At 61.0% G+C, this 13,578-nt stretch overlaps 1 protein-coding gene across 2 annotated transcripts; it reads left to right on the top strand.

Moving 5' to 3' along the window:
* The first annotated feature begins 4,560 nt into the window (after positions 1–4,560).
* Positions 4,561–13,474, top strand: CLK3 (CDC like kinase 3). Of its 2 annotated transcripts, none has more exons than XM_069026111.1 (13): positions 4,561–4,639; positions 4,894–5,042; positions 7,344–7,524; positions 9,444–9,537; positions 9,803–9,869; positions 10,760–10,876; positions 11,150–11,316; positions 11,448–11,542; positions 11,838–11,967; positions 12,176–12,258; positions 12,580–12,659; positions 12,778–12,868; positions 13,080–13,474. In XM_069026111.1, exons 2-13 carry the CDS (start codon positions 4,894–4,896, stop codon positions 13,263–13,265), a joined length of 1,440 nt encoding a protein of 479 aa, XP_068882212.1. In that variant the 5' UTR covers positions 4,561–4,639; the 3' UTR covers positions 13,266–13,474. The 2 variants fall into 2 exon arrangements, with proteins under 2 accessions (XP_068882212.1, XP_068882211.1); XM_069026110.1 differs by having other exon boundaries at positions 7,317–7,524.
* Positions 13,475–13,578: the final 104 nt, after the last annotated feature.

The raw sequence follows: 13,578 nt of genomic DNA, 5'->3' as shown, positions 1-13,578 counted from the left end.
GCTGTTTGGGCTGGAATATAATCCCCCAGGCAAGTTCCCACCGCGGCCCCTTCCCTCCATCCCGCCCTAAACGCCGCCATTCAGCTGATCCCAGCCACGACCTGGCTCCCGAACAAACAACAAAGGGCTGGGGAGAGCCCAGCGCGGATTAAGGCACCTGGGCACGGAGGCCCGGCCCCGCGGGCTGAGACAATGCCTGCTTTTCTCCTTCTGACATCCCCATCCCAGCGTGGGACCCGGCTCAGGCTCTGGCACAGCTTTGTCCCGGCCCTGTTCTCCTTAATCCCTCACTCCAGCTGCCAGCTCTGGGCACAGGGAGGTTTTTGCCAGCACAGCCACACAGGTGCCAGCTCTGAAACCCAGGAACTAAATTCCAAAGGAGCTTCAGCCCCGATGCCCAGGAATTTGCTTCCCTGCTCCCTAAATGCCCAGCGTGGAGGGATGCCGTCTTTCCAGGGAGCCCCAAACCCTGCGGACATCCCTGCTGGGAGGGACAAAGCCCAGGTCATCACCCACAGGGGCACAGCTCAGGGAGGAGGTTCCCCTCTTTGGGGACCGCGCTTGGGTTGTCTCACCCCTCAGGGGCCGCTGCCCCTTTGAATCCAGCCCGGACACCCCAAATCCCCCCTTGCCTGTGCCCCCACTCCCCTCCACACCCTCTGAGCCCCCACCAGCGCCCGGCTGGTCGTGCCCGAGCTGCGTCAGCCTGGCAGCGGCGCTGATAAGTCCCCGCTTTCCACGGCCCTTATCACTCCCGGGGTGAGGCCGGGTTTGTTTTAGCCCCGGCCCCGTGCCAGGCTGCCCGAGCGCGGCGCCGGCCCCGCCGGCTCCTGTCCCCCCTTCTGGCTTTGGGATGTTCCAGCTCAGTCCCAGCTCACCGAGAGCGGGGAGAGGGTCCCGGGGGAGAGGGGCACCCGCGTGTTGCCCTTCCCAGTTGCTGCCGCACCCAGGGAGAGCCGCGCTGGCGCAGCCCTGGCGAGACCCGGCCGCTGACGGTGCCCATCTCTCTCTCTCTCCGCAGCGCACCTGCAGCTGTCCCTCGGGGAGGGGCTGTCCCTCCTCTGCCTCGGCGTCCTCCTGGGCTGTGCCATGTGCTGGTGGCACCGCCGGCGCCCGGGCCGCCTCCTCGGCCGGGAGCGAGTGGAGCTGGGAGCGGCTCTGCCCGCGGCGACGGTGCCGGTGCTCATCCAGCAGCACCGCGAGGAGGTGACGGGAGAGGCGCCGGGTGCCCGGGACAAAGAGGCTTCCCCGGCACCGCCGGCATCCCGCGGGGGCTCGCCCCACGGCAGAGCATCCCTGCCCACCCTCCCCTTCCTCCCGCAGCTGGCGGGGCTGTGCCAGCGCCGCTGCACCATCGCCAGCACCAAACTCCTCTGCGGCGAGCAGAGCCCGCTGGTCCCCCCCGTGCCGGGGTCCTCACCGCGCTGCCGGCAGCGTCCCCGGCTCCACTGCGACCTGTGCTACTCCCTGCCCGAGGCCACCCTCACCGTCACCATCCTCGGCGTGTCGCACCTGCCCCAGGGCCACCAGGGCTCCCGCGTCAAGGTGTCGCTGGTGCCGCGGCCGCCGCTGTCCCGGCGCGTGTCCGTGCGCCGCCGGAGCCTCCGCCCCGCCCGCCGGGAGCCGCGCCGGTGCCGGTTCGGCCCGTACGGCCCGGAGGAGCTGGGCAGCTGCATCCTGCGCTTTGCTGTCTACGCCAGGTCACGGAGCCTCCAGGATTCCTTCGTGGGCGAGGTCCTGTTCCCATGCGCCGAGGCCTCTTGGGACCCCCGGGCCCCCTCCAGCTACTCCTGGGAGCTGGCGAGCACCAAAACCAAGCTCAGCAAGGTCAGCACGGCAGCGGTTTTAGTGTTTGGGCTGAGTTCTGCTTGATCTGAGAGCCCTGGAACTCCACGGGCAGAGGCAGAGCCTTCAAGCACCGCCAGGGTACCCCTGGTGTGTGCATGTGGCAGTCAGTGCCTTATTCGGGGCTACGCACCTCATCCTCGGGGAGTGCTGGGGTGGAAGGGGCGAACGCAGAGCTCTGGCACCATCCCCGCACTGATGGTGGGCATCAAACCCTCCTTCCTCACTCATTTTTGCCCATCCCCGACCCTGCTGGGGGACGAGCACCGCCGGGCTGGAAGGACTGGGTGAGGTCGGAGGTGGAAGGACTGGGTGAGGTCGGAGGAGGTTTCACGGCATCTCCTGCTCGCCCCTCCCGTTCCAGTGCCGCAGTGCCCACGGGCTGAGCTGCAGCGTCCTCCCCTCGCCTCCCAGACCCCTGGGCCAGCTCCTCCTCCTGCTCCAGCACCAGGCTCTGGCCGGGCGGATCAAGGTGCTGCTCCGCAAGGCAGAGGCCCTGGGCCGGCTCTCCCGCGTGCCGGGCGCTCCAGGTAGGGCACAGGGAACAGGACATGCCCAGGTGGGCACAGGGAACACCTTCCCCTCCTTTTGCTTGGCGGGTTCTCTTATTCCTCTCAAACTTCTCTCTCCAAGCATGGGAGAGGGCTGGAATGAGATGATCTTTGAGGTCCCTTCCAAACCAAACCGCTCTGTGATCCTTTGACGGTATGAAAATGAGCACAGGGAGCGTAATTCGGATCTAGGTATCTCCACTATGGCCCCAAAGTGCTTGAAATGTATTTATTTATGGTCAAAAATCAGCATGCGGCCTCCTGTCCTGCTGGCTGCTGTCACCTCTGGCTCTCCCTGCTCTCTGGGATGTGGGCAGGGATGTGAGCTGAGGGCTTTGGAGGTCTCTGCTCTCAAGAAGGGAGGGGTGGGTGAAAGCCCAGGAGCTCCGTGCTCTCCCCACAGCTCCACAGAGCCCCGTGGGGGTCCTGCAGCCCCCCAGGCACCACTCCTGCCTCCCGGCCTCCCTCCCTGGGTGTGGCCAGAGCAGCTCCCTCTCTCCAGGGCTCTGTCTCCATTTCCAGACCACTACGTCATCATCCACCTCTACCACGACGGCCACATCATCGACACCAAGGAGAGCAAGTCCAGCAGCGGCTACAACCCCGTGTGGAACTCACCCTTCCTCTTCAGCGTCCCTGCGGGGGACATCCAGCAGCACCAGCTGGCCTTGGAGTTCATTGTCATGCAGGTGAGGTGACCGTGGCTGAGGAGGTGACCGTGGCTGAGGAGGTGACCTGGCTCACCTGTGCTCCTGCCCCCAGCGGGCTCAGCCCCCGCAGGAGCTGATTCCTGCCAGCCCTACGAGGTTTCTGGGGTGGGATGGCTGCTCTCGGGATAAGGGAAGGCCACCAGCCGTGTCCCCATGCCCTGTCCTGCCCCAGGCTCGGCTCCACACCCGCGGCTCCGCGCTGGGCCGTGTCCAGGTGGGGCCAGGTGCCCCTGGCACCGGGATGCTGCACTGGAGGGACATGTGCACCCGGGCACCGCTGGAGTTGGAGCGCTGGCACCGCATCTTGCCCGACGCGCCCGGACCCTGATCCGGCCACAGCCCGCAGGCAGGGCTTGCCCAGGACTCAGGCCAGTGAGCCAAGGAGGTGTCCGAGCTGTGGAGAGGGGAGGTGTCACCCACACACTGTCGGGGGAGAAGTCTGGGCTCCATCTCCGGGGCTGGAGATCAGTGGTGGCCGGCACAAGCCCATCCTGAACGGCTCCAGAGGGGACCAAGCCCATCTGAGGTGACCTCAGCCTCAGGGGAGAGAAGAGGAGCTGTGTCTGCTCCATCCACTGCCCCCGGCTCAGAGGCTGCACCCGGAATCTTGGCTGTGGAGGAGCCAGGAGGGAAAATCACCCAGCTGGGATCCCTGTGGCCACCACGGTGGTGGCATCTCCTGCCCCTCCCACCCCACCATCGCCACCCCCCGGGCTGGGACACACCTGAGGGGAGCCGCAAGGACATGCCAATATCACCTGGTGATAAAGGTGTCCATCGGCTTTTTTAATTGATTGCTGGCCCTAATGAGTAGTTGATAAATAAATGAAGGGGTTGGGAATGATCACGTGTGTGGAGCTCTCTCTCCTGTCCATGGGCCACCATGATGAAGGCCATGGGAGGGTCACCAGGGGGAGGAAGGCCGTGGTGAGGGTTGTCACTGTGGGGGTCATCACGGTGAAGGTCATCGTTGTGAGGATGGCCACGGCAAGGCAGGCCCTGCGTGAGACAAGCCGTGATGAGGAAGACCATGGTGAGGCAGATGAAGAAGGGAAGAAGACCATGCTGAGGGAGAGGCTTGCCATGGTGAAGGCAGACTCTGGTGAGGAAGGTCATGCTGAGGTGAGGCAGACTTGCAAGGAGGAAGACCGTGGCGAGGAAGGTGAGAATGGCCATGGAGAGGAAGGCTGTGGCGAGGATGGCCCTGACGAGCACGGTGAGCCAGAGCAGGGGAGAAGGCCGTGCTGGGGGCGAGGATGGTGGCGGTGAGGAAGGACAGGGTGACGCGGGCCGTGCCTTACGGCCGCTGCCGCTCCTCCCAGTCCCGGTTTAACCTCAGTGCCGTTCCTCCGGGGCGGGTTTAACCCCGGCCCCACCCCGGCCCGTGCCGTCGGGGCGGGTTTAACCCCGGCCCGTCCCTCCGGGGCGGGTTTAACCCCGTCCGGGAAGCGGAAGCGGCGGCGCTGCGGGGCCGCAGGGGCCGGGCCAGGCCGGGCCGGGCCGCACCCGCCGAGCGCGGCCGCAGGGGCGGCGGTGAGAGCGGCGGGGACAGCCAAGGGAACGGGGAGGGAACAGCCAAGGGAGCGGGGCGGGGACAGCCAAGGGAACGGGGAGGGAACAGCCAAGGGAGCGGGGCGGGGACGCGAGGGGCGGCGGGCGCGGAACGGCCCGGCCCGGGCGGGCAACGGCCCCGCAAGCCCCGGGAGCCGCGGGCGGGCCTGGCCGCGGCGGGGGCCCCGCGCTCCGGGGGCTCCGCTCTGAGCCCCGGGGTGCTCTTGTGCCCGCAGATGCATCACTGCAGGAGGTTCCGGTCGCCGGAGCAGGACGGCGAGCTGGGGCACCGGTGGAAGCGGCGGCGGTCGCGGAGCAGGGAGTACGAGGGCAGGCTGCGGTACCCGCCCCGCAGGGACCTCTCCCGGCGATCGCGATCCAGGAGGTGGGAGCGCTGCGGGCAGGGTGATCATCCCCTGAACCCCCGTGCCGAGCCCGCGGGCCTTCCCCCGCTGGCGCAGATCAGCGGTAAAGCTGTAAATCCCAGGGATGGAAGCGAAGGGCTTACGTGTGTGTGTGTGTGTGTGTGTGTGTGTGTGTGTGTGTGTGTGTGTGTGTGTGTGTGTGCGCCTTCCCTGCCACGCTAAAGTTCTTCCCAAAGCCACGGCTTTCATATTAACGAGGGAACAGCCTGCCCTGGAATCACGTTTCCATGCTGTGGAGGCATTAAAGTCTTTCCTGACAACCCGCTTCTCTCTGACAGGATTAAAATCAGATTTCAAGCAACAGCACTGCTTCCTCACCTCAGAAAGGACCCCAGCTAAATGATCCGACCACTGACTGATCTTTCCTGCTTCGGTTCAGGATTTTACCTTTGATCCTCTCTTTGTTCAGCGTTTCCACAGGGACAATTAGGTGCTGGAAGCGGGATAAGGCCTCTGATAAGAGGAGGGTTCTGGAACAGAGGCCGGAGCCGTGCGGCCGCAGTGGGCTGGTGGTGGTGCTGGCACTGGTGTGGTTCCAGTGGTTGGACTGGGCAGGTGCAGCCAGGCAGGAGCTGAGCTCATCTTTAAATTCCTGAAATGCTCTCCGGATTAATTTCTCTCCCCAGCCTGGCTTTTGTTTACTTGAAGGAGGTGGATTGTGAAATAGAGCTGGCGCACGCAACAGGCTTTTCAATTTTTTTTCATCTGATGGGTAGTTTGGGACAGATTTGGGCAAAACCAGGCTTTTGTTGGGTGAAAACAATCTTGTCCCTTTAGCCTCAGCCTCTTTGAGGAGACCTGAGCACTTGAGTCCTTCAGGTCATTATTTCTGCTTCCCGTGTCCGTCCAAAGCACCCAGCAGAGCTGCACTGAGGCGTGTCTGGATCGATGCTGGACAGAGCCGTGGGGTTGTGTTTTGGGTACTTCAGCAGCGACCAAGAGCCACAGCTGCCCTGGCACGGTCTGGAATTTTGACCCACTCTGGGATGAGCCCCCCAGGCGCCCCATTGAGCTGCCAGCAGCGGAGCTGTTGTTGACAGGGCCGAGGGGTGCAAACAGCAGCAATTCCCCTTTCCAGGCTGAAGGTCTTGGCTGGCAAAGCCGTTGCTGGGTGACGGCATCGACCTGGCCTGGAGCGTGCCCGGGGTTATCGTTGGGAAGCCAAAGCGCTGCTTTTATTGCAACATCTGCTACCTAAAACACAGCTCCTTTCTCAGCGGAGCGTGAAGCAAGACTCCCATGAAATCTGGTTGGTGTTTTGGGGCAGGGAGAGCTGCTCTCATCATTGATGTGCCCACACCGTACCCAAAACCTCGTGTGTGACACCTGCGTGTAAACAGCAACACAGCTGAGCTTGGTCTCAGGTCTCCTGGCCCTTCCTGGTGCAGAGTTTGGCCAAAAGTTTTCCTGATGTCCTGGGAGGTTGTTGCTCGAGGGGCAGGAGCTCGGTTACAGGTTTTCCTTCTGGCTCTTGCTGAGGATCCGTGGAGCTGCTGTGTGTGTGTGCACACCAAGGGCTTGGGGCTTTGGGACCTCCAGTGTCCCCTGGGGTGACAGCCAGAGCCCTGCTGCTGCTCCTCGTTTGTTTAAGAACTAATGAGACACCTTCCCGAGAGGGAAGGACGATGACAAACACCCGTGTGTGGTGGCACCATTGGCTCAGGTGATGTGGAATCATAAGAGCGTTGAGGGGGTGGAAAGGACCTTAAAGCTCACCCAGTGCCACCCCCTGCCATGGGCAGGGACATCTTCCATTGTCCCAGGTTGTTCCAAGCCCTGTCCAACCTGGCCTTGGGCACTGCCAGGGATGGCAGTGCACAACGAGGCCCGCAGCCCAGCAGGAACTCTCAGCTCCTTAGAATGTGGGAGTGCCACACTGTTTCCTCTCAAAAACTTCTCCTTCGTGGTCAGAGTTTGAGGTGCAGAAAGGTTTGAAGCTCTTGCCACAGCGGGTGGGAGCAGGAGGGTTTCTCTGTGGTGATCAGAGACAGGACATGAGGGAACAGCAGGGAGCTGTGTCGGGGAGGTTTCGGTCGGATCTTAGGAAAAGCTGCTTTTCTCCAGAGGGTGAATCAGGCACTGAACAGGCTCCCAGGCGCAGAGTGGGCTCGTTGGGGTGCCCCACGCAGGAGTTGGGCCTTGGCGGTTCCCGAGTCCCTTTGAGCTGAGCACGGTGCGGTTCAGCGGGCCTCGGCGCTGCCGGGCTGCTAAGGGCGCTGTTCTGTGTGCTGCAGCCATGAGAGGATGCCTTACCACCGCAGATGCCGGCGGGACAGCGATGCCTACAGGTTCGAGGAGCGCAGCCCGTCCTTCGGGGAGGAATATTACCCGGCACGCCCGCGGAACTGGCGGCGCTCCAGGGGCAGGGAGCAGCACCGGCCCAAGAGATACCAGCACCACTGCCGGAGACGCAGGAGCAGGTCTTGTAGCAGTGCCTCCTCGGTGAGTAGCATCCACAGCGAGCTCAGGGTTTAACTGTTCTTGCCTCCTTCCAGCTCCGAGCGCTCTGGGTGAGTACCTCGAACCCCGTTTCTGTGTTTGTGGAATGTAAAGTCCCGAATCTGTGTCGTGGTCAGCGGGGAGCATTCGTAGCTGGTGGGGTTTTACTGGGCCAGCCCCTGTAGCCTTAATGCGTGAGGGAACTAAGCCGTGTTCTTTAGGGCCGGGGAAGGGATCAGGGAGAGCTTCCAGTGGCACTCACGTGACGGCTGACAAGGGAGAGCCCTGGCCAAGGGCCAGCCCTGCTCCCAGGGATCCGTACAGCTTGCCTTTATCCACAGCCAGGGATTTGCTTCTGCCTACGGCTGCTGCTGCTTCTGGGGGGGTTTGGTGTGCAGCATTCCTCGGTTTGGCTCCGTGCCTGGATCCCCTTCCAGGTGGGATCCATGAGCTCTGGAGTTGTTTTAGTTGTCAGAGAGAGTCCCACCTTCCAAGGGCACACGTGTGTCCTCTCTCCCTGTTCCCGCTTGCATTTCAGCTTCTTGCAAACTTCACAAGCGTGTTGTTACGACGTAGCATTCCTTCCAAGGATTAACCGGGAATATTTGGAGCTGGGTGGGGGGGCTGGTCCCAGGAATACCCTGGAAGTGGTGTGAGGTGTCAGACAGCACTTCAGCACTTCCCTCCTCTGAGGAACACTCCCCTCCCACCTGAAATGTTACCACAACTGAAGGAGCGGCTCTGATCCCGGCAGCTGGATAACCTGCACGGCTGGGAACCCCTGAGCTCCTCCTCCTGGTTCCTTTCCAGCTGACTTTGGAATTTTGGTGTTGAGGGAGCCAGGGCTGTGACGGAAGCGCTGCGGCGCGGGGGGTGTGCGGTGGGGACACTGAGCGGGTCTGGGCTGCCAGGAGCTCAGTCCTCTGACACCTCACAGCTGTCCCAGCTCTCCTTCCACCTCCTCCTCTGTTGCAGCTGACTTTTTGGGGAGTTTTGATCTTAGCTCATTATTTTGGACCAGCTGGGGGGGAAGAGGGGCACAGAAGAGAAGCCTGCTAGAAGCTCAGGCATGGAAATGTCAAGGTTTCCATGAATTCCTTCAGCTGCAGGGATTGTAACTATTTTTAAAGCAGACTAGAACCAGGTGAGGAATTAGGGCAGCTGGCTTTGTGGACCCCGGCTCCTTGCAGGAATGTTGGGCTGGTTTTCCAGTAGAAGCTTGCCAGTAGCAGGGGGTGAACGCCACCTCAGACCTTGCCTGAAGCGTTCCCTGGGGAACCTTAACAAGGCCCCCAAGGCCGATGTGCCCCAGCGGGTCTGTGAGCAGCCAGCTGGGCACGTGGATTTAGGATCAGTGTGGCAGCTGCTTCTGTCAGGAGGGGAAGGGCTGGGTCACAGCCAGGGCAGGACACAGCTCTGGGGAGCTGGAGCTGCTTTTGCCGAGGCGCGAAGAGCAGGATGCGCAGAGGGAAAACTGCTACTGTGGCTTCTACTGGGCAGCCTGTCCAAAGTGAGCACTCACCACGCTTGCCAGCAGAGAAGTGACCTTCAGCTGGCCAAGGCCTCCTTGTCCCGTGCCTCTGGCAGCACCTCTGTGGGGACCGGCGGTGCCACGCCGAGCCACCTTCCCGCTGTCTCTTGCCATCCTGGAAGAGGGGGGCCTTTCCTGCCCGAGCGGCGGCAGCGGCGCCAGAGGCCGTAGCTAATGAGAGAAGTTTTCTTGCCATACCTGTAGCTGTTGATGACTTTTCTGTTTTGAAGTTAGTTTGTGTCTTGACGTGTCCCTTGCAATATCCCTATCGTTATATATGCTGTGTGCCTTATGAAATGCTGGGATCTGGAAAATCCACCCACCGGCGCCCCGTCGTCCTCCACCTTTGAATGACCGCTCTGATTGCCGTCCTGGGGGGCGGTGTGTGCAGAGAAGCCAACAGAGCAGTAAGCGCAGCAGGAGCGTGGAAGATGACAAGGAAGGTCACCTGGTGTGCAGGATCGGCGATTGGCTTCAAGAGCGATGTACAGCCACCTTTCGTAAAACTTTACCTCTACTTTTACCCCCGGGTTAGCCCAGATCTCTCGTCCTGTACTGGAGGGGTCTCTAGTGTTTTATTTACTGACCAGTAACTTGCCTGAGGCAGAGCTTAGACACTTGAGTTTTAAAGAGTGTAGCAGTGAGAGACAATTCTTTTGTTTGCTTTGATGTTTTATTGCTGTGGAGTTGCAGGAGCCCAGCTCTGGCCGAGCCCCCCGGGTTCACACCCGCTGCTGTTTTCTCTCCTAGATGAAATCGTCGGCAGCCTTGGCGAAGGCACTTTTGGAAAAGTGGTGGAGTGTGTGGACCATGCCAGGTGGGCACCTTTCCTGCACCTCTTGGCCCTCGAGCATCAAGCCCAGCTGCTCACGAGCCCAGTTCCACCTGGGCTCCACGGGGCCAAACTTGTCCCCTTCCACGTGTCACTGCATTCCTCAGAGCAAGGGGAAGGGGCCACACCTCAGCGCCCTCCAAAATTTACAGGCTGATGTGTTAAGGGAAGCAGGTGCTCGGAGAGTAGAATCATGGAATATCCCAAGCTGGGAGGGACCCACACGAATCATCCAAGTCCAGCTGCTGGCCCTGTGTGACACCCCAGCAGTGCCACCCTGTGCACCCCTGGCAGCGCTGTCCAAACGCTCCTGGAGCTCCGGCAGCCTCGGGCCGTGCCCATTCCCTGGGGAGCCTGGGCAGTGCCCAGCGCCCTCTGGAGAAGAGCTTTTCCCTGATCTCCAGCCTGAGCCTCCCTGCCCCAGCCGTGGAAGGCTGTGCTGCAGTGAGCTCCCGCTGAGGGGTGGGCCCTGTGACCTCCTAATCTGCCAGGGCACTGCTCCATTCTCTCCTGTGACCTCCCCCGTGGTTACATTTGATCCCGGTGCCCTCCTGACCTCTCGTCTGGCTCCGAGCCCTGGGGTCAGTTTGCTGCAGGAGCCGCGGGGCTCTCCTGCCTCCTTGGGAATCGCTGGCACGGTCGGAGAGGGCAGGTGGCTGCTGGAGTCACAGGGACTACTGTGGCAGGAGTGGGAGTGTTACCCAGCAGTAACCCTCCACTTCCCATTAGCCACCACCCGAGCAGCATCAGTGGCCAGCAGAGCTTCGTTAGGGCAAAGGATGCATGAGAACAACGTGCCTGGAGTAATGGGATGTGCCTCTCCCTGTGGGCTGAGCACGGGTTTTGTGTCTGACTCTGTGTCTCCTCCCTTACAGAGGCAAATCACAGGTGGCACTGAAAATCATCAAGAACGTTGGGAAATACCGAGAGGCTGCCAGGCTGGAAATCAACGTCCTGAAAAAAATCAAAGAGAAGGACAAGGAGAACAAGTTGTAAGTTCCCAGTACCACAAAGCAACACAGGGCTGAGGATGTGCCTCCTGTGCTGAGGGGAACTGGTCCCATTCCTCTGCTGCCTTGTCCCTCAGGGACTGGGGGGCTCTCTCTGAAGGTGGCTGAGCAAAGCAGGAAGTGTCTCCCCGTGCTCCTGAGTCAGCTGGCTCGGAGCTCTGCTCACCAGCCACTCCTGAACTGGTCAGGAGCAGGGCCAGTGGTTGTCCTGGGATCCCTGGAGGGTGGTTAACCCCTGCCTCTCTCCGTGCCCAGCCTGTGCGTCCTGATGTCGGACTGGTTCAACTTCCACGGCCACATGTGCATTGCCTTCGAGCTTCTGGGCAAGAACACCTTCGAGTTCCTGAAGGAGAACAACTTCCAGCCGTACCCCCTCCCGCAGATCCGGCACATGGCCTACCAGCTCTGCCACGCCCTGAGATGTGAGTGACCCAGAACGGGCTTCCAGGGAGCTGGGGAGGAGCTGCCGTGGCACTGCGCTGGGCAAAGCTGTGGGGTGCTTCTCTCTGGTTCTTGGAGAGGTTTATTTCTCTGTCCTCCTCCCTCTGCGCAGTTCTACACGACAACCAGCTGACTCACACCGACCTCAAGCCAGAGAACATCCTGTTTGTCAACTCGGATTTTGACACTCTCTACAACGAGAACAAGGTGGGTTGTGTCCCAGGGAGCAGCAGCTGCATCAGGAATGGCCTGCCTTCCCCTCCCTGCAGGAACTGCATCTTCCCTGCTCTGGGTAGCAGGACAAACTGGAACTCGGGCCTCTTCCTCCTGCCAGGCCTTCTAAGAGCCTTAAGGCTGCCTGCAGTGTTTGGGGCTTTTCCATAACGCTGCCCTGGGGTGTTGAGAGCTCAGAACTCCACAGTGCGGTCCCTGTGAGGAGCTGCAGCCACGGCAGCACTGGGGCTCCTCTCACACCTGCCCCTGCCCTGTGCTTTGCCTGCAGAGCTGCGAGGAGAAATCCATCCGGAACACGAGCATCCGCGTGGCCGACTTTGGCAGCGCCACCTTCGACCACGAGCACCACACTACCATCGTGGCCACCCGGCACTACCGTCCCCCAGAAGTGATTCTGGGTGAGAACTGCACCTTTTGGGGAGTCTCGGGGCGGGGCACAGGGGAGCAGCTGGCCCAGGATGATGCTGGCTGGAGGACAGCCAGCCTGGGAGCGCTCCAGCTCTCGGAGAGAGAATTTCTAGCTCTGAGTGGAATCCCTGTGGTTTCGACAAGGAGAGACGTGGTGGGGTTTGTTGGGACACAGAGTTAATTTGATTTTCTTTGCAGAGCTGGGCTGGGCACAGCCATGTGATGTCTGGAGCACTGGCTGCATTCTGTTCGAGTATTACCGTGGCTTCACGCTCTTCCAGGTAGGATTCTTGTTCCCTGAGAGCCTTAATGTCCAAAAGGGCTCAGAATGAGGTGAGGGGGAGGGAAACACAGGAGGCACTAAAAATCAGAAGCTGAGTGTGAAAATGAGCCCTGGAAAAAGGCTGGTTTGAGGAGTGCCTTGCTGGAAGGATAGGCTTCAGCTCACTTCTAGGTTCAGGTTATTTCTACTCTCTGAAGAAAGGGAAAAGCAAGAGAGGAAGAGTGGAATGCTTTCTCCCCTGTCCCTGCAGAGGTGCCAAACCTTTTGGCACCAGCTCCCCAAGCTCTGACTAACCCAGCACTGCTCTGTTCCTCTGCAGACCCACGAGAACCGTGAGCATCTTGTCATGATGGAAAAAATCCTGGGGCCGCTTCCATCTCACATGGTCCACAAAACTCGGTAAGAGCCTGGTCCTGAGCTCAACCTAGGCACCTGGCTGCGGCTCAGAACACCAATCCTCTGCCCTCACCTGCAAGGGAGGGAAAGATCCTGCCTGATCCCCACCTTCCCTGTGCAGGAAGCAAAAATACTTCCACAATGGCAACCTGGTGTGGGATGAGAACACGTCTGATGGGCGATACGTCCAGGAGAACTGCAAGCCCCTGCGGGTAGGTGCTGCCCCCTTCTTGGATCGGGCTGTGGGGCTGAGGGATGGGAATTTCCATGGTAACTGGTTGGTAGGGAGCCCCAAGCTCTCAGCTGCAGTGATCCCGGTCTGGCTAAAGCAGGATGGAGATTAGGGAAAGGGGGGTGCTGTATTTGGGATGGGAGGCAGCCCTGGCCCCAGGCCCTCGGGCTGAGGCCCCGCGTCCCTTGCAGACGTACATGCTGCACGACTCGCTGGAGCACGCGCAGCTCTTTGACCTGATGAGGAGGATGCTGGAGTTCGACCCCTCGCAGCGGATCACGTTCTCAGAAGCCCTCCTGCACCCCTTCTTTGCCGGGCTCTCGGCAGAGGAGCGGATGCTGTGCGGGCGCGGCGCCAGCCGGGACCTGAGCAGATGACGGCCGGGATCCGTCAGGATGGATCCTTCGGGATGGATCCGACTGGCCGCTGCAGCTCGGCCCTGCTCTCCTCCCCAAGTCCACAGGGGCTGGGGCACTGCCACAAGGACCCTGGGGATGGGAGGGGGAAGGAAAGCTCCATTGGAAAGCACAGATTTGTCTATTTATATGTTGTAAAGTTAAAATAAAGTGTTTCTTATTGTTTGATACTTCCCTTGTAGGCAGGCGTAGGGTTGTGTTGTCCCAGCTTTGCCTTTGCTGTAAAGGGAGATGGTGAAAAATCCCCTGGAATCACTGAGGGGGAGTGGCCCCG

The sequence above is a fragment of the Aphelocoma coerulescens genome, chromosome 10 (assembly GCF_041296385.1).
Source record: "Aphelocoma coerulescens isolate FSJ_1873_10779 chromosome 10, UR_Acoe_1.0, whole genome shotgun sequence".
In the NCBI taxonomy this organism is placed as follows: Eukaryota; Metazoa; Chordata; class Aves; order Passeriformes; family Corvidae; genus Aphelocoma; species Aphelocoma coerulescens.
The sequence above is the reverse complement of the archived record's forward strand: the minus strand, read 5'-3'. Positions and strand labels throughout refer to the sequence as shown.